We start from the raw sequence: 17,615 nt of genomic DNA, 5'->3' as shown, positions 1-17,615 counted from the left end.
GAAGGAATCTGAACCAAGGTGGGAACTGGAAGAGCTACACTCTTCAGAACAGAAACGTGCAACAGCCATCCAGACCGACTCTGCGTGTGGGTCACGGTTTTCCAGACTGCTAGGGCTTTCGAGGCATCTATAGTACATGAATCCAGCAAAAAGCCATGTGTCATGGAGCATGCGCTCGCTATATTATTATATATTTTTCTTCTTGAGTATTCAGCATCTGAAGGTGTTCAGAAAATATTGATTCAGAAGTATGTGAATAGTGTTATTTTATAATGAAACCATGGATTTTTGGGGTGGGCATGAGGGAGGTCTTTCTAGCTAAATGTCAGGGTAATCGGAAAAGTTTCAGCAGAATGCAATCACTCCGGGGCTGAAGATAAAGGCTCTCCCACTGACTTTAGAAAAACCAGAGCTTGATTTCAAGGCTTGATGTGTCCCAGCATGACGATAGGGTCGGTTAGCTTGTGTCCCCGTAGCCAACACATCGATGCTCCTGCTTCCTCTCCTTGGGACTGCTGGGTCTAAACAAAACCCTTCTGGAAGGGAGTTCAGAACAGCTTTCTGTTGCACCCATCTTTTTGGCTGGTAACTTCATATCATCCCTTAAACCAAAGATAGTTCAGCCTAATGGAAAATTGAGGTTTTCACAGGGAGAATTAGCTGGACACTGGTTTTACTTGTGTAGAATCAAGCTCAACCCTTCAGTGTGTGTGTTTTGTTTTACAGGGGTGCAAGTGTTCATTTAAGGTTTCCATAAGATGTTAGGGCCCTATTTAAGTAAGCTTTTGTAGGAGTTAAGTCAAACGATGAACCAGAGAGAACATCTGTAATGCTAGCATATCCCTAAAATTAACTGGAGATCCCTGTACAGGCACCAGCGACACGTATCGACGTGATTTTGCAGTTGAAAGGTACCTCGTCTCTGCGTTCCTGATGGCTTACCTCAGATCCTGCATGTTGACTGGGGCACTCAGCGGCCTTACTTCACTCCTGAAGAGCAGCAGCTTCGAAGAGCTGGGGATTCATGGAGTTATCACAGCTTCCCTGTGTGAAATGAAACTAAGAAAAGCAAATGTATTATTGGGTAAAATAGCGCATTCTAGAGCAACGAAGGTGTTCTGCTCTTGCATTGGAAACCGTATTAAGAGTCCACATGCCTCCACTCTTCCCCCCGAAGAAAACTTGAACATAGCTTTTATAATGCAGTAAAATTAACAGTTTTAAGTGAATGCTCATAGCAGGAAAAGACAAGTTTTAATGAAGCCAAACTCCTTGAACAAATGATAAATAATGTGTTTAATTAAAAGAGGAAAAAAAGAACCCTAAAAAACCCGAACAACCAAAAGCCCTGAGAGGGTGTCACAATCTCAAGGGTTTTTTCTGTGCCAAACTCAAAGCAATGTGTAATAAGTGAACGCAAGCTGGTGCTGGTTTCACTTGCGGGCTCTCCTGCACTACTACGAGGATGCACTGTTCAGGCTGCAGGCACTTAGGGGGATGTCTTTTATGAAAGCCCTTGTTCCATAATTTATTTAATTCTAGTGAGAGCACTTCTATTGATCTTTTCCAAACCTGGAACTTGACTCCAAATCGTCAAGACATGTGGCCTGACTTCTGGCCTGCACTCCACTCTCGCTTGCACCGAAGGGAAGTGAGGGCATGACACTACTACTCTGTTTTAGGGAGCTCTTTACACCACTTGGCGTTGGTGTAAACGGCTGCGTATGCTGCAGAGGAATGGGAAATCGTTCCCGTAGTCTTGATGACAGAAGTAGGGTGGTCAGCACTCCAGTGGCACCCCGTAGCACTCTTTCAAGCCTTGCAACTAGCACCTAAATATACCAAAGATTGGAATCTTTTATTCGTCACACTTTACCCTGCAGACATACAGCAGCAGTCAGGGGTGCGGCGATTCTGTCTGCGTAGGTTTCTCTCTACCCTTGGCTTGTCCTCACCAAACTGAGACCTCCTTTTCCTTGCTATCCCACACGCTGTGTTTTGGGAGAGAATAGGGCATGAGGAAATGGTGTAACTTTTCATGTTTCAAAGCAACTAAATCCTCAGGATCTGTTGTGGCTTTTACCTCATACGCGTCATGGAAGGCTGTTCCAGGGCAGAGCAAAGAGCATCGTGGACTGATGGGCTCAGTCCTCTCCCCGCCAGAGCTTCTGGTCCTTCCCACCACCCCTGCTGAAATGTGCCTACTCTGTGTATACACTTGTATTCCAGTCGGTAGTATGAAAGGAAATAGCGATTGTACAGTGACAGAGAACATGGGGTGCCAGCTTGGACTTCTCGTATTCCAGTACCTGACCCAACGCCACCCGTTCGGCACAGGAGCAAGCCAAAGCATTACTTGTATGTCTGGAGATGCACTTTTATGAATGTAGTTTATATCGCTCTTTTTTAGCTCTTTTTACATCATGTAAACGGTGATGCCTCATACTTTTTTTTTTTTAATTTATATCGTAAAAGATCATATTTGGTGATTTTTATATATATCGACTCGACTGTTACGGGGTAGGGGGGGAGGATGGGAAATAAATTTGACGCCTTTATGAATTTAAAAAGGAAAAAAAGCAGCTGGTTTTGCAGAGAATTTGCTGATGGTTTATAACGAGTAGAGCCAAGCCAAAATGCATTCTTTGTTTCCTCGCAGCCCTCTTGGTTATGGAAAAGGAAGATGGGGATTGCAAAGTCCACTGCTACGGTGAATAAGCTTGAGGCTGACATTTATACTGCAGTCTCGTAACGTGGCCCTGGCAGCAAAAAAAGTGTCAAGTGGACATAAATGTGATTCTACCTCTAAAGTGAATTACATCTGGCCTCTTCATCCTGGCACAATTTGAAAAAAACTGGGAATAAACTCATTTAGGGAGAGTGGAGGAGGGAGTGCCAGGCTAACAATAAGCTATTGTGTCCATTCCAAATGTCACTTTGTGTTTTCTGCTGTTCCTTCCAGGGAGGGATATATAGTGAATATTGAATGTTGGGATCCCTGATGGAAGGTGCTGCAGAAATGGAGAATATTCCATGTGAAGAAAAATATAGGAGTCTCACTGTCCCAAAACAGTTGAAACTGTGAGCAGGAAAATGTCTGAGATTCCCATCAGAGAGGAACTTGAGGGAATGGGGGACTTGGCTGTCCCTGAGCTTGTTAGGAAACAAAGTGTTGGCATTTTGGTCTTGGTGTGACGATTCTGTGCATTCCAGGTTATTTGCTTGTTCTCCAGTAAATCTGATCTTTGCCAATTCTGGTGGCAGGTTGCAACAATATGGATTTTTTCTTTTTGTATTTTTGGAGTAGTGTTCCAAAGGACTTGAAGATACTCCAGACAGTTCCCATTGCCATTAATTACCTAAACAAATGGACCAAGAGGGAAGTTGGTACCTGCTCAGGTGACACGTTATTCCCAAGTGCCCAGAGAGCCAGGATAACTTGTGAAACCCCAGTAAATCTATATCCCTGCTGTACATGCTTGCTCTGGTAGGCAAAGGCCAGCTACTTCGAGCTGTACAGGGGGGTTGAACGAGGTCCCAGTGATGGGTGCTGAGGTTAATAGCTGCTGATGGAAAGGTTTTATGTATTTGCATGCGTACGGGCCTGTGGCTGTCACCTTGGTACCCGCCCTTGGAGCTGGGAGTATTCAGTCTGTCCTTAATTTTCAGGAAAAAAATAGGTGTCCTCTGTGGTTTAATGGCATTTGGACTTCAGGCTTAGGAGTAAATCTCACTGCATTTCCCAGTTAGAAAAGGTAGATGTACCTGGGGGGCAGCTTGGAAACGAGGAAGAGGACTTCATTGTCTCTCGATACCCGTCTGACATAAACCGCGCAGAGCAGGGAGACGCGGCTTTAACCTGGATTGTGCAGAAGACCTTGAACCAGTAGTCTCTATATACCGACCGGGGGCTTGCAGTGCAAAGCCAGGCCAATGTATCGTTTTATTTACAATAAAATTATCATTTATATGAAAGCCTTTGGTGGTTGTTCGCAATGTCTCTTCCTTCCGGTGCAAGCGGTGCCTCAAGGTAAGTGAGTAAGACAACCCACTAGTTTTCCTTCCAACCAAGGACTTCAACCAAAGAGGAAAATTTTTCCTTTCAGGAATTTATTCTTTGGGACCGATGGAGAAGTGTCTCATTTGCGAAGCATTCCTCCTCGGATCAGGTAAGTGCGTGTCCTCTACGAGGCTGCCTCTGAGGAAGGTCACGATCTTCCATTTCCCTCTCTGAAGAGAGAAGTCAAATGGCTCTGTCCCTCTTGTTAGGGTGTAAAAATAGCAACGTCTTCCTTTCACCTTGCAGGAGAGCAGCTGGGCTGGTTTATTGGCTCTCGTGTGGAGAGCGTGCCGATGGAGAGCAGGAGCTGAGCTCTGCCGTTGGATTTTGCTGTGGCGGTGAGTTCTGTGCCCCTGCTCTCGGTCTGTGAATGTTCTGGATTCAGCAGTGCGTGACAGGGTCATCAGGTGGGGAAAAGGCAGTTGGTAGAGCAGGAGGGGATGGTTAGTGTGGTGATGTCTGATTCCCTGCTCTGTTTTGCTTCATCTGGGAACTCTAAGGAACGCCGTGAAGTAGCTTCCTAAGTGGGAAACTCCAGCTCCAGCTTGTGAAGCTCAGGATCCTTGACAACATTCTAAATACCTGCAAACAGTTAAAGGTCCTGAGTTGTTTCTCCTTTGAACATGTTGTCATTTCAGAAAGTAAAAATTTGGAGAAGTGAGGCCTCTGGACTCCAGACAAATGTGAGATACCATGAGATATCCCTTCCTCCAGCAGGAGCGGAGGAAACTGGGTAGTGTTGCCTTAAGTGTAGCAGAGATTTGGGACAGGAAAGTCTTTGCTGTCTCAGAGTCAGGCAAGGGAATGGGTAACCACATTTCCAAATATTTCCAGGCTTTATTTTTTTTCCAGCATGCTATCTTAGGAAAGGACAGAAATAGTGCTCCTATAAAATTCATCTACTTGCTGAAGTGCTCAGTTTTTCCTGGTGCTGCTCTGTCTGTTTACGCAGCTCCTGGTCTTCCGTGTCACAGTCACTTAAGAGTGGTCTGAATGCCACCATGGTCCCTCGAGATGCTGGTCTCCGGGCCCCGACCACAACCTTTCCTGTACTGGCCTTTTCCCATGCTACAGCGAGTCGCTCTGTCAGTAAATACTGGAATATTTGTTAATGCAAAATCTGAACAAATAAGAATAAACGGGTTAACGAGGTGACGCAATAGAACCTCCACACATGGAAGCGGCACATGCGTGGCGCTTGTGTGCTGTCCCAGAACAGATGACAACCAGACGACTGAAGTTGTCCCAGCACACAACATGGCTTGTGGAACCAGAAATAACCACCTCCCGCTGCTTCCCGACACCCTCGTGTGTGTTAGAACCTGAAAATCCTGCCTTTGCCTGAAGAGAACCTTTGGAAAGGTTTCCAGAACCTGGAACAGGGCCTTTCCCAAAGCAGATGCCTTCCTTCTCCCTTCCGCTCGGTGTGTTCAGCGGTAACTTTTGCTCTGCGAACAGGAGATTCACGCCTTAGGCTTGCCTGACAGCATGTTTTCTCCCGCTCTCCCCTCCCGCCCACCCCTCGCAGAAGTAGCTCCGTAGTAATTCTGGTTTCCAAAAATACGGAGCATGGTCCTGACTTGAATCTTCCCCGTGCCAGTCTGTAGGTAGTTGAGCAGGGGAGAGGGAGATGTCTGGAGGCTTGGATTGAAGGTGGAAATGATCATCATCCATGAAACACTGACCAACACGCAAAAGAAATGCAGCTAAAAGCCTCGACTGCCCTTTTTATTTCTGGCTGTTTGTGTTACATGCGTGTTGCGGCTCGGGGTGACTTAAGGTACTTTTTAAATCCAGTGTTAAACGGTTCTGGAGCAAATATAATTTAAAATCTCTAAAGGGGTTGGCTATGTGACACTACTGTGGCGATTAGGAGAGTGAAGTCCAAACTCGGAACAATGTCTTCTGGGTTTAATAGTGCTTGGGTGTGGGTGTATTGCATCGCATCCAGGAAATGCTGGCACGGCTAGCTGTCCTGTCACTTCTTCTGGAGCTGATCTCTGCCTGGTGCTCTGCGTCTTCTCCAGAACTGGACATCTGGAAGGTATGGATGTATATGGATTCTTACTGATTTTTTTTTTTCCCCCCAAAACACTTTTTATTACGTGAATGTGTTGGCTTGAATTTTTAGGCTCTGTAAAAGGTCCTTTCTTGGGCTTAAAAGGCAGGTTGGTAACAAGCCTCGTGCTTGTGTGGAAACGCAGAAGTTGTGGTGTGTGTAATACAATAAAGGTTATTTGTTGCTCCTCGGTGGTCTTGTTTCTTCAGTGACAAGACCTGATCTGCGCTTTGGAGGAGAGGAAGTGCAGGTGGCAGTGTGCCATCCTCAGGGTTCGGTGTTGGAGCAGCCATCGATACACTCTGCACTCAGGCTGCTATTAAAGCCGCTGCTCTTGAGCTCCCACTGCATCGCTGGAGCCCGAGAGAGCTGTAGCATCCCCTGCTTTGGCTGCAACTTCTGCTGCTTCTCTGGCTCCTCTGTGCAGCAGAAAGAAGCCCCGACGGGGACGAGGTCATGACTGAAAAGGAACTTTGAGTAGCTCATCTCAGCACAACGGGGTGCAAGCTCTGTGCAGCAGCCACGAGTAGGTCGCGGGCAGTATCTGTCTCCCAGGCTCTTGCTTCGCTTGCCAAATGCTTCAGGCTTCTTTCTGAACCCGCCTGTTGGGGCACCTTCTGTCTCCATATCCCTCCGATCCGTCTTTGTCCCTGGCTGCTGCAGCGTGCTGCTCTGCCGGACGAGGGGGAGCACAGAATGCTGCCCCCCACCACTCCAAGTTGATGGCTGGCTTCTGGCCACGCCGAAATTTCCAATAAAAAGCTGTACTAATGTCTGGTAGCTATAAATGCTGAGAGCCCGTGGTCCTTCTCTTCACTGTTAAATACTACCCCCAGCTGTGGGCTCTGAACATCCCGAATCCTGGTCGCTCCACACGTGCAGGTTGCCAGCTCAGACTGCTGGTCCAGGGAGGCTGTCGGCAGCTGGAATGAGAAAAGATGGTCCTTGTGCTGAGGGATGGAGATCTGAAGTGAGGCTCTCGCCGTGAGAAGTCACCGTGTCTGCTCCGAAACAGGATTTGGGTGTGTTTTCCAAAAAGGGTGCAAAGGGGATGGGTGGTTCAGAAAGGAGGTTTCCAGTCCCAGTGGGGTGAGACTAGACTCATAAAATCAGCTGGATTTTTAGCTCAACATTAGGGACAAAGAGACAACGTTTTGGGCTTTTTTTTTTTTTTTTAAATCTGTTTTACAGAAACCTCCCAGTCAGAGACATTTGAAGCCAGGGTTTGTGTCGTGCCGCTTCTGGTACGCCCTCAGAAAGTGTGCACTGTCCTTCGTGCGGTGCACCACCTTTCAAATCTATCAAGGAGATAAAATAAGCTCAAATCATTTTAAAAAAATGCTTCCAGCAAGTGTGAGCACTTGAGTTTCCCTGTGTGCAGAGCCGGGCGTGTTAATCAGGGAAGCGGGACTTCTCCGGTCGCTGCTTTGTGTGCAGCAGCCCTTCTGTGAAGCATGGCTGTGCCGAGCATCTCCCTCCCACGTGAACCTGATACTCATCAGCTTTGCTTCCCTCCCCTGAACTGTGGAGCCTGGGTCATAGAATCATGGAATCACAGCACGGTTTGGGTTGGAAGGGACCTTAAAGATCATCCAGTTCCAACCCCCCTGCCATGGGCAGGGACACCTTCCACTAGACCAGGTTGCTCCAAGCCTCATCCAGCCTGGCCTTGGCCACTTCCAGGGATGGGGCATCCACAGCTTCTCTGGGCAACCTGTCTCAGTGCTCCCCACCCTCTCGGGGAAGGGTCAGGTTGCTGCAGCCTGTGTCAGTAATACACAACCTGGTCATTGGTTCCTGCTCTCAGAATCCCAAAACGATGGTGTCGCAGGCTGGAGATCTCGCAGCTCTTGTGCCTCACGTGTTCCCTCCGTTCCTGCTGTATCCACAGTTGGAGGTGCCCGTGTGGGAAGAGGTTATAGGACAGTGAGTTGGTAGAGAATGGTGAGTGCCTGGCCTTAGACAAAATCCCAAATTTCAGTTTTGAAGAGGAAGGGGAGAAATGGAACATAATTATTCTTGCTTAATTTTTTTTTTTTTTAAACTGAAACCCCAACATCTGAAAGTTTTCTCCAGCCCTATTCCAAAATCATCTCGTATAGCAAAAAATGCTTTGTGTCTGATCGCCCCGCTGTGCGGAGAAGAGAGCAGCCTGCGGCGGTGCGGAATCGGGAAACGAGGCCAGCGAGAAACAGGAAGCGAAACGGAGGAGTCTGCTTTCGTTTTCAAAGCCGACCTTCGGAAGGAAGGGGCCACAACCCCAGCAGCATCACGAGACCCTCGCCGCAGAGCAGCGACGCTCGGTTTCTGGTTTATGACAATGAATGCTGCGGGGCTGCTCAGGAAGCGGCTTTCGGCGTGGTGTAAAGCTGTTGCCTGCGTGTTGGTGTGAGGAGTCGGCGGCACCTGCGTGATGGGGACAGTTTAAGCACTTGGGGACACTGAATCTCATTCAGAGCCTTGCCAGGGTCTCTGCCCTCGCTGTGCTGGCCATGTAAATCCCCAGGCAGTTCCCACCCAGAAGAGCTGACAGACCTGCCCTTCACAAACCCTTAGCTAAGAAGGAGGAGTAATGTGTCCAACAAGAGGGACATCAGACTCCTGGGGTCATCCAGCACTATCTTCCCCAGGATCAGGTGTGGCTGCAGCCGGCTTTGCTGGTGAAGGAGAGCTGCAGATGCTGCCTGGCTGTGGGTGCATGCCCAGAGCCCCAGGAGGATTTGGGTGGTCTGGGATGGAGTATTGAGGGAACAGACCCGCCGTGTATGTAACACCGTACCACTGAGTGACCTCCCTGAGCTATACACACCCGTATACTTCTATCTTCCTGATATTAGCTATCAGGAAGAAATTCTTCCCCGAGAGGGTGGGGAGGCACTGGGACAGGTTGCCCAGAGAAGCTGTGGATGCCCCATCCCTGGAAGTGTCCAAGGCCAGGCTGGATGAGGCTTGGAGCAACCTGGTCTAGTGGAAGGTGTCCCTGCCCATGGCAGGGGGGGTGGGACTAGATGATCTTTAAGGTCCCTTCCAACCCAAACCATTCTATGATTCTATGATCTGTTCCTCCTGGGACTCCTGTGGACCCACCTTTTTCCTTCTTCAATCCTTAGCTCCTGTTTTCATGGCCGTGTCTGGGTTCTCCCAGACAGGACGTGCTCAGCGGGAGCTGATGTTGTCAGTTGGTGATGGAATAGGGCTCTTGCTGGTGATATCAAAGGCTGTTGCTCTGCTGTGGGGACTCTGAAAACCCTAATTCCCATGGCATTTGAGAGGCACGGGGCTCCTGAATGCTTGCTCTTTCAAGCTGGTCTTACAAATCGCGTGTGGAGGAAGGAGGTAAATAATAATTAAAACCAGACTCACCTGCTTCCCCTGGTTTCCCTGCATTCGGCTCTCCAGCCCGGCAGGTCTTGTTGGGCTCATTGACTCGTGCGGACTGTGCTGTCCAAAGCATCCCAGCTCAGCAGACGGGGCTGACCCAAACCGGACCTCACACCGCACCAGCCAGCCCAGCGCTGGGGCCCGTCCAGCCCATCGCGCCGGCTGCAGAGAGAACCGAGCCAGCGTCTGCGTGCGGAGGCAGGGCACCGTGTTTATTGATACGGAGGGGGAAGCGGGGAAGCCACAAAATGTATGCGGAGCGAAGGGGTGGGTTGAATTCACAGGATGGTGAATTCCCTTTGAGGGTGGTCTGGGCTCCATGTGGAAGTGGTTACAGCTGAGGTGTGTAGCTCGCAGGGTGGGAACGCTGGCATGCGGACTGAAATCCTGCCTTCGGTCCCCAAACGGCCAGTCTGCCTCAGCCGTAACCTTACACACAGATCCAGGGATACTTCCTTGGTCCTGCATGGGCAGAGGCTCTTTCCACAGTAACCGGGCAGGAAGAGGCAGACCTGACCACTGCTCCCACCTTCCCGAACCCCTGGGAACACAGGACAAGAGAGGGAAGGCTCGGAAACCTTGTATTACAAAAATAAAAGAGCGCGTGGCGCGGTGTCGCGCGTGAAGCTGCCGTGCCAGGCTCCAGCGCGGAACGTACCAATCGAAGGCAAATATAAAAAAGACAGACGCTGTTAAACAGTCGCAGGGCAACATCCTTAAGGCTGAACAATCCCAGCTGAACTGAGCTGATGTAAACCAAGGACCCTTCTTATTTCGAGCCCCAGCAAGGCAGGATTGGTGTGGCAGGAGCTGGGAGCTCTGCTGTGACTTAGGTCAAGCCCCCAGGTCGTCTCGTCCGTGGTGGCAGGCCTGAACGCATGAACAGGGCTGGGGTTGCCATGGAGGTTGGTGCTTCTGGTCTGATCTCAGTGAGAGGAGCCTGCAGAGTGGGCTTCACGTCTGGGGCTATACCCCGGTCACCTCTGCCCTGTCCTTATGGCTGTAGGACCCCTCTAAGCATCCTCCCAAGAGGGCTGGGCTGCCTCCCTTCCCTTCCCACCCGCAGGCCCTTGTGCCCCCTTTGCTTTACATCAGCTCAGTTAGCCCCCGGCTCAGCAGCGCTCCGTGCTGTCTGCTGGGCTCCAGGGAGGGGTGGGCTGGCCCCGCTCACGCCGACTTGGTCCCACTCTCCACCTCCTTGTGCACCCACAGCTCCTTGTGCTGCTTGCGCCCGAAGCCCTCGTCGTAGTTGCCTTTACTCTTGAAGAGCTGCTGGAAGTGGGGCTTGCAGTAGAATTCCCCGTGGAGTGCCGCGTAGCTGCCCAGGCTGGGGAAGGAGGGCAGGGTTAGCTGGGCATGGGGACGCGGCCGCAGGCTGGGGGGATTGTGTGAGGCTCAGGGGCACCAGGACAGGGGAGGAAGGGAGAGGGGAAGATGCAGGAGAGGACTCTTAAAAAGGGGCCAACTGCTTGCTCCAGCCAACTGAGCAGCCTTAAAGGTCTGTGAAGAAGGGGGGTCCGGTAGCTCAGCCTTGGCTCTGTGTCATCTAGGAGGGAGCTGGGGCTCAGCTCTGCGGTACCTTGGAGCTCTCCCTGCTCTTTTTCCATACCAGGTGGGATTTGGCTGAGACTTAGGACCAGGCAGGCAAATAAGCCATTTTTTTTGCTGTAATGAGTGTGCTGGGGGTCTGTAGCCAGCGCACAAGAGGAGGAAGGGCTGTGATGGGGGGGTGGGTGCACTGTTTGGAAGGGCCTCCCTCACCCGGGTATGGGGTCACGGTTACAGACACCCTGCAGCTCGCCATCAGCAAGCACTGCGCAGCCTCCCGGCCCGGCTCACCTGAGCTTAGTGTGGCAGTGCTTGCAGCAGAAGCAGGCGTTGTGGAAGACGAATTTATCCGCCACCAGCCGCTCCATGGGATAGACGGTTTTCTGGCAGGCAGTGCACATCTCCTTCACTTGCGCCTTCAGGCTGAAGGACTGGGGAAGGGGATGCCAAAGGCAGAGAGGGTGAGGAGGGGTGTGGGAGATCCTGTGCCTGGCTCCCACCACAGCCCTATTTCCCAACATCCATGCTGCCTTTACCGGAGCATTGGATGCTGTGAAGCAGCCCCCTGGAATCATTTAGGTTGGAAAAGCCTTTTAAGATCATCAAGTCCAACCTTTAATCCCCCACTGCCAAGCCCACCACTAAACCATGTCCCTGAGAACCACATCCATATGTCCCAAATCCCTCCAGGGGTGGTGACTCCACCACCTCCCCCCATCTCCCCTCGCCCTCCCTGTACGGCTCCACTGATGCTGGGCTGGATTGGTGCCTGCGCCTTAGGCTTTCGGTCTTTCCCCCCTCACCGTGAATCAGTAGGATGTGGTAAAACTGCAGGTACCTTGGAGCGCTGCACCGTGCTGCCTCCTGAGTTGTTCTTTGCCTCCTAAGAAGGGAAGAAGAAGAGAAACCAAAATGAGAGCTCAGGACATCACCCTGCTGCCTCCTCCTTCCTCTTGCTGCTGGTTTGGCTCTACTTGGCCAGCACTGCCCCATCTCTCTGCCCCCAGGCTGATCTTCCATCCCCATTCCTCCTGCTTTGTCCTTCCCCATCGTTTCTCCTTTGTATTTTTGGAAGCATTTTGCCTAAGAGACGCACAGGAAGCTCTCACTTCGCTGAGCTGCCTCTTCAGACGTTTCCCAGCTGCTCGCGTTGACGGAGGTCAGGGACGGGATTTTCCTCTCACTCCCACAAGGCTGGAAGAGTAAGCCAAAGTCAACAGAGGGACATGGGCAGCGAGGAGGCTCAGGCCGTGTAAAACCAGTTGCATCCCTCGGCTCTGGTTAAGCAACCGCAGGTGCTCTCCTGGGGTTAGGATTTATTTCCAGGCTCAGCTGACCAGAGCTAAGGAAGACGCTGCCTCTTTGGAGCTGGAATACATCCGTTCCCAAGGCTACAGGCAATTCACCGTTGCTCGTCACTTCTCGGCAGCCTTCTGGCTCCGATCAGGCACACTATCTATTTCATATCTGATATATCCTCCCTGGGGGAAGGGCCATATCCTGTCCCAGCAGGAGATGTTCTTGAGCCTTTATGTTTTTCCATCTCCAATCACTCCAGCCCTAAGCAGCTCGCATGCTCTCAATTGTGATCACAGAAAGCCATGGAAACACAAACAAACAGACAGCAACTCGAGACGAGAGCAGGGTGAGCCGCTCCGTACGGAACCAGAGCCTGGACGCTGGCTTTGCAACGTGCTCAGCAAACAGCACCTTCTGCTGGAACATTCTGGTCCCCAGTTCTGTTGTTTGAGTAGCAGTGACTGTGCCTTTGATCACCCTAAAATGTCAAGTCTGGAATCTTGCTCTGTGCATAACCTTCCATCCCTGAGATCCAAAACCCGGGTTGAAAGCCTCACACAATCCACAGGGGATGCTACGTACATGAGTTGGGGGTGGGCTGGCGGGTCCAGTGGCCTGGAACATGGTTCCTTCCCCTTCTCCGTCTATTTAATCCTGAGCTTGAAGTCTGTGGGCCGACGTTCCCTGGGGAGGTGTCTAAGACAGACCTCTTGCAACACCTGGAAAGGAAATGTCGACAGGAACATGGCTGGTTTCATCACCCCAAACCGGGCAGCTGCGCAGTTCTGCAGGAGCTGGTGCCTGGCAGCAGCGTGCTCAAAGCCTCCTTGGTGGGGTCAGGGCAGCCTCTTTGGTCTAGGGGTTTCTTCAGGGATCCAAGAGGTTTAGGCACGCCAGGCTGGACTGGCAGACAGGAGATGCGGGTCTGGATACTGCTCAGTTTTTGGAAGCTGGCAAGTGAGCTGGGGCGTTGAGCTAGAGCTCGGTAGGTCTGGTCCCATCCCTCCAAACTGGGCTAGGGTGGGGGCTAGGGTGGGAGAGGGCTGCTGGAAACAGGAGCAGAAGGTAATGATGGCTCCTGCTCCAAACCCGCACGTGGAAGGCAATTGCCAGGCAATGGCCAAGCCCGTAGAAGCAAGAGTACAAATCCCAGCCAGAGCCACAGTCCCACCGAGGCAGCAAAACCAGTGCCCAGTGTTTCACTAATGTAGCTACTGAAGGACTGGTGTAGCTGGAGCAAGGACTGTGATTTTAGTCTAATTTTAGCCCAGAAAAGCCTTGCTGAGCAGACCAGATCACAGCTCAGCAGAGCAAGTGATGGGGATTTTGTCTTCGCTGGGGAGGCTGTGTTGCCTTTAGGCTGAGACCCGTGAGCTGTGGCCTCTGTGTGATGTGCTGAGTGCCCAGGAGGATGAGTCTGACAGGTTAGCACAGAGAAAAAAAACACCACCAGCTTTACAAATTACCCCTTTTGGTAAAAATCAGCTGAAAACGCACTGACAGATCCTCAGGGGTTTTTCCCCACTGCGCCTTATCTTCAAAACACCCATAAAAGGTCAGGCCTGATCAGCCCTGTTTGCATATGCAAGGAGAGATGGGGGGTTGAACAAATGATGGGGGGAGGAGCAGAGCAGGGAATAGGTGGGTGAAGGGGTGGCTGTGCAGCTCAGCAGTGATGGGATGGGGTCTGGCAAACCTGCACCCACCCTCCTGCCTGGGGCTGCTTTCCTCTTTTACTGAAACCTCTTGTCCTCATTGTGTCACCCCAAAACTTTCCTGCTGCCCAAGGGCTAGGCTGGACCCTGAGGTGCCGGGGTGGAGGGCTTGGGGCAGCGGCTCTCTCCACAACGCCAGTCTCACGGTGACATTTGCACACATGCCCAGGGCTCTGGGGGCTCTTTGGTTGCCTAAAAAGTCCCAACGCCCCGCATCTGACACCAGGCTTGCGTTGTGCCCAGCAAAGCACCCAAAATCAGTGGCTGCTTTCAGAGCTGAGAGACCTTTACTGCAGGTCCCGGGCAGTGGTGGGTGAGCTGGGCTCCCCCTCGCAGCCCTGGGGGCTGGACAGCTCGACTCAAACATTTCACAGCCTCGTCTAAGAACACGGCTCCGATTTTACCTACATCATTTCCCGTCTCCTCTGTGGTTTGCTTGTTATTTCCTGCCCGCTGAGCAGGGTGGATGGCAGCACGCAGGCAGCTGCTGCCATACCGGCGTGTATCGGCCGAGGAGCGGCCCAGTCCCAAACCCACAGCCTCTCTCTGCCCCCCCCCGTTCCCTGGGACAGGACCTTCCCCATTATGTCTCTGGGGTCTGTACAGTGCCTACAGCCCAGCGCAGACCCCAAAGGGAACTTGAGGAACCCGTAAAACCCCTCTGGTCCCTACCCTGTGCTCACCTCTAATGCAGATGCACAACCCTCCCCTTTTTCACCTGCCTTTCACCTTCTCCCCCACCTTTGCCCAAAACATTTCTCCACCCCCAACTTCCTTTCTTCTTCCCTCACAGCTCATCTCCCTCCCCTACCCCTCCTTTCCCTCGGTTTCCCCAGTCTCTCCATCATCTCCCTCCTGCCCTTCCCCATAAGCACATCCTCCCTGAGTCTTTCCACCTTGGCTTCTCTTGCCCCCAAACCCCGTTCCCTTCAATGCCAATCCCACTTATCCTACCCCGTGGCTTGATGTTCTCCATCCAGTCCCATGCTCCAGGTCTCCTTCCTCTTAACCTCCCTCTGCCCCTCCGTGCACATACCCTGCTCGCAGCCCCGTGCCCACGCTCCTCCAGCCTCCGTTTCACGCGAGGGGCCCTCGGCGTAGCTGCCCTACGGGCGTCTGAGAAGTTGCTAAACATCCTTCCTGCCGGAGGACAGGAGGCAAGAGTAGAAATCTCAAAGGGGAAGGGTGTGCTGAAGCAATAAGGGGAACACGGCAAGTTAGAAACTGCAGGGGGGTTTCTCGGAGGCTCTCGGCTGCTCTCATCGCTCCTCCAAGGAGGCCTTAGCCTGCCCAGGGTGGGATTTAAGCCCAAGGCAGTCAACACAAGCCTCCGTGAGCAGAGGAACCCCAGTGGCACAGACTTTGCTTAAGGACGTGCTGCCACATGGATGTGATCAAGCTTTCACATTGCGGGGGTGTGCGGGGGCTCGCTGATTTTCTGAGGGGCACAGAGGGCATCTGTGGCAAAGCGAGAAAGCCGAGTCCAAGTCTCCACGGCGGAGGCTGGCACCATAACTGCTAGGTATGACTTTTCCAGACCTCTGTTCCCTAAGGCTCTTAGCCATCTATGCAGCCTGGGAAGAGCAGGACTGAGGACTGTCCCCTCCTCCTCATGCAGCCAGCAATTTCAGGCATCTGGCTCAGGACCAGGTGAGAAGCCCTTTGCCTCCCAGCCTCCATCCTTCCTGCCCCTCTGGGGAGCATCTGATGGCTGCTGTGGACAAAAAAAAACCTTTCTCCAAGGGATCTGGGCTCGTGCCATCTACCCTGGAAGAGGAGCAGGTTCCGATGGCAGCACCGGTGGCCGCAGCACGGCGGGCGCCGAGGGAGGCGGATCTCGGTGTGTTCATGGCACCAGGCTGCACTTGGTGCCCGAGCTGCGGCTCTGCCCGCCCAGCTCATCGCCGGCAGCTGCCGGTTCGGCTCTGGGGGCTGTTTTGGTGATCTCAGGATGTTGGTGTTGGACTCGGGACCGGGGGGTTGGAGCTCGTCTGGCATCTGCAGGGAAGGTGTGCCTGCTGCCGTGTGGGAGCAGCTACAGGAGCGCTATGGCTGTCTTCCAGCACCAGGTGGGGAGCAGTTTGGGGTGAGGAAGGCAACATTCATCCCAGAAGCTGCCCGGTCACAGAGCTTTTGCCGAGCAGCCTCTCCCATCCCCTCTCACCTTCCTGCCTGACCCTGGGGGCAGATGTAGGGAGAGGGAAGCATCTGGGCTGGTCCACCAAGGAAATTCCCCAATCCCTGATGGCGATCTGCCTCCAAAGCATCGCCATTCCCACAGCCGGGACGGATGCAGGGAGCATCCCCCCTCTCCAGTGGGGCTGCCCGGGTTGCCCTCACTGCCACTCCAGCCGGCTCCCAGCGGGCCCCCAGCCCTGCGCTGGCTAATGGCCTCTCCGAGAGCCGATGGGTTTCCGGCACAGGAAAGCAGCGTGACTGCGGAGGGCGAGAGGCCCCTCTCTGCCATATGGTTCCCATTAGCAGCCCTGTGAAGTGTATGTTTACTGCTGGGATCACTGCAGCATTGCGAGAGGCTTTCCCAAAGGCAAAGCACAGTGTGGGGGATCCGAGCCCCTTCCTCCTGCATCCCCAGAGGATGCAGAGTAGCCCCACAGCACGGTGAGGCACAGGCAGGGGCTCAACACCTCGGAGAGGCTGTCAAGCCTTTCCCTCAGGAAATCATGGGCTAAGCCGATAGCTGTGGGGACTGATGTCCCCAGGATCAAGTGCAGGATTAGTGCAGCCTACACACAGGACAGCCCCTGACCCCCCCAGCTCCATGGCCAGCCCATGGTGTCTCAGCAGCACACGGGGAGAAGGTGAAGAGGAGCTGGAAGAGTCCGTCTACTGAGCCTGGGAATCACCCAACTCACTGCACAACTGGTCCCAGTTTCTGCAGCCTTGGGACCTCCCGGCCAAGCCACACCATGGAACAAACGTGGTGCAGAGCCGGCGTCAGACAGGCCAGCACCAGATCCAGGCACAGCACCAGATCCGAGCACAGCACTCCAGGGAAGCGCACACAGTGACCCCGGGGCCGCTTTGGCTTCTCAAGTGGGGAAGGAGACAGCAAGCTGCAGTTTGGCGGGGACAATGGAGCGATCCCGGTGGTCACGGCTCCAGCTTCAGCCATGAGAGACCCCAATTCAGTTTCAGATCTTGGCTCCTTGTGTGGCTTCGAGCCAACCACTTGACCTCGCCAGTGTAAGGACAGGGTCCTGCTGGCTTGACGCTTTTTTTCATGGTTGCCACTACAGGTTTTTGGGGAGCAGCCCCACCACGCAGACCTGCCTCTGCCCACACCCCACGGCGCGGCACTACCTTCCACCAGCCTGCCCCACTAATCCGCTTTCCATCCACGTCCCACGCCCGGGCTGCCTCTTGAAACGCCGCCAGCGGGCAGGAAATCTGCAGCCGAAATGCTGCGGGATGCTGACAAGGAATAGTTGTGGGGAGGAACAGGGCTGCCTTTGTCAGAGCAACAATGGAGGACCCGCACGAGCGAGGAGGGAGCCCGAGGGAAGCCCCTGCCCACCCGCTCTGCTCGCCCACC

General features: G+C 52.9%; 1 protein-coding gene across 1 annotated transcript; it reads right to left on the bottom strand.

Moving 5' to 3' along the window:
* Window positions 1-10,464: 10,464 nt before the first annotated feature.
* LIMD2 (LIM domain containing 2) lies at window positions 10,465-13,068 on the bottom strand. The gene is made up of 4 exons (XM_010154810.1): window positions 12,930-13,068; window positions 11,887-11,931; window positions 11,340-11,479; window positions 10,465-10,827 (listed from the first exon to the last, which is right to left on the bottom strand). The coding sequence occupies exons 1-4, from the start codon at window positions 12,969-12,971 to the stop codon at window positions 10,668-10,670; spliced, it is 387 nt and encodes a 128-aa protein (XP_010153112.1). The 5' UTR covers window positions 12,972-13,068; the 3' UTR covers window positions 10,465-10,667.
* Window positions 13,069-17,615: the final 4,547 nt, after the last annotated feature.

The sequence above is a fragment of the Eurypyga helias genome, unplaced genomic scaffold, assembly GCF_000690775.1.
Source record: "Eurypyga helias isolate BGI_N326 unplaced genomic scaffold, ASM69077v1 scaffold13267, whole genome shotgun sequence".
Taxonomy (NCBI): domain Eukaryota; kingdom Metazoa; phylum Chordata; class Aves; order Eurypygiformes; family Eurypygidae; genus Eurypyga; species Eurypyga helias.
Note: the sequence above shows the minus strand (reverse complement) of the source record. Positions and strands in the feature narration are given on the sequence as shown.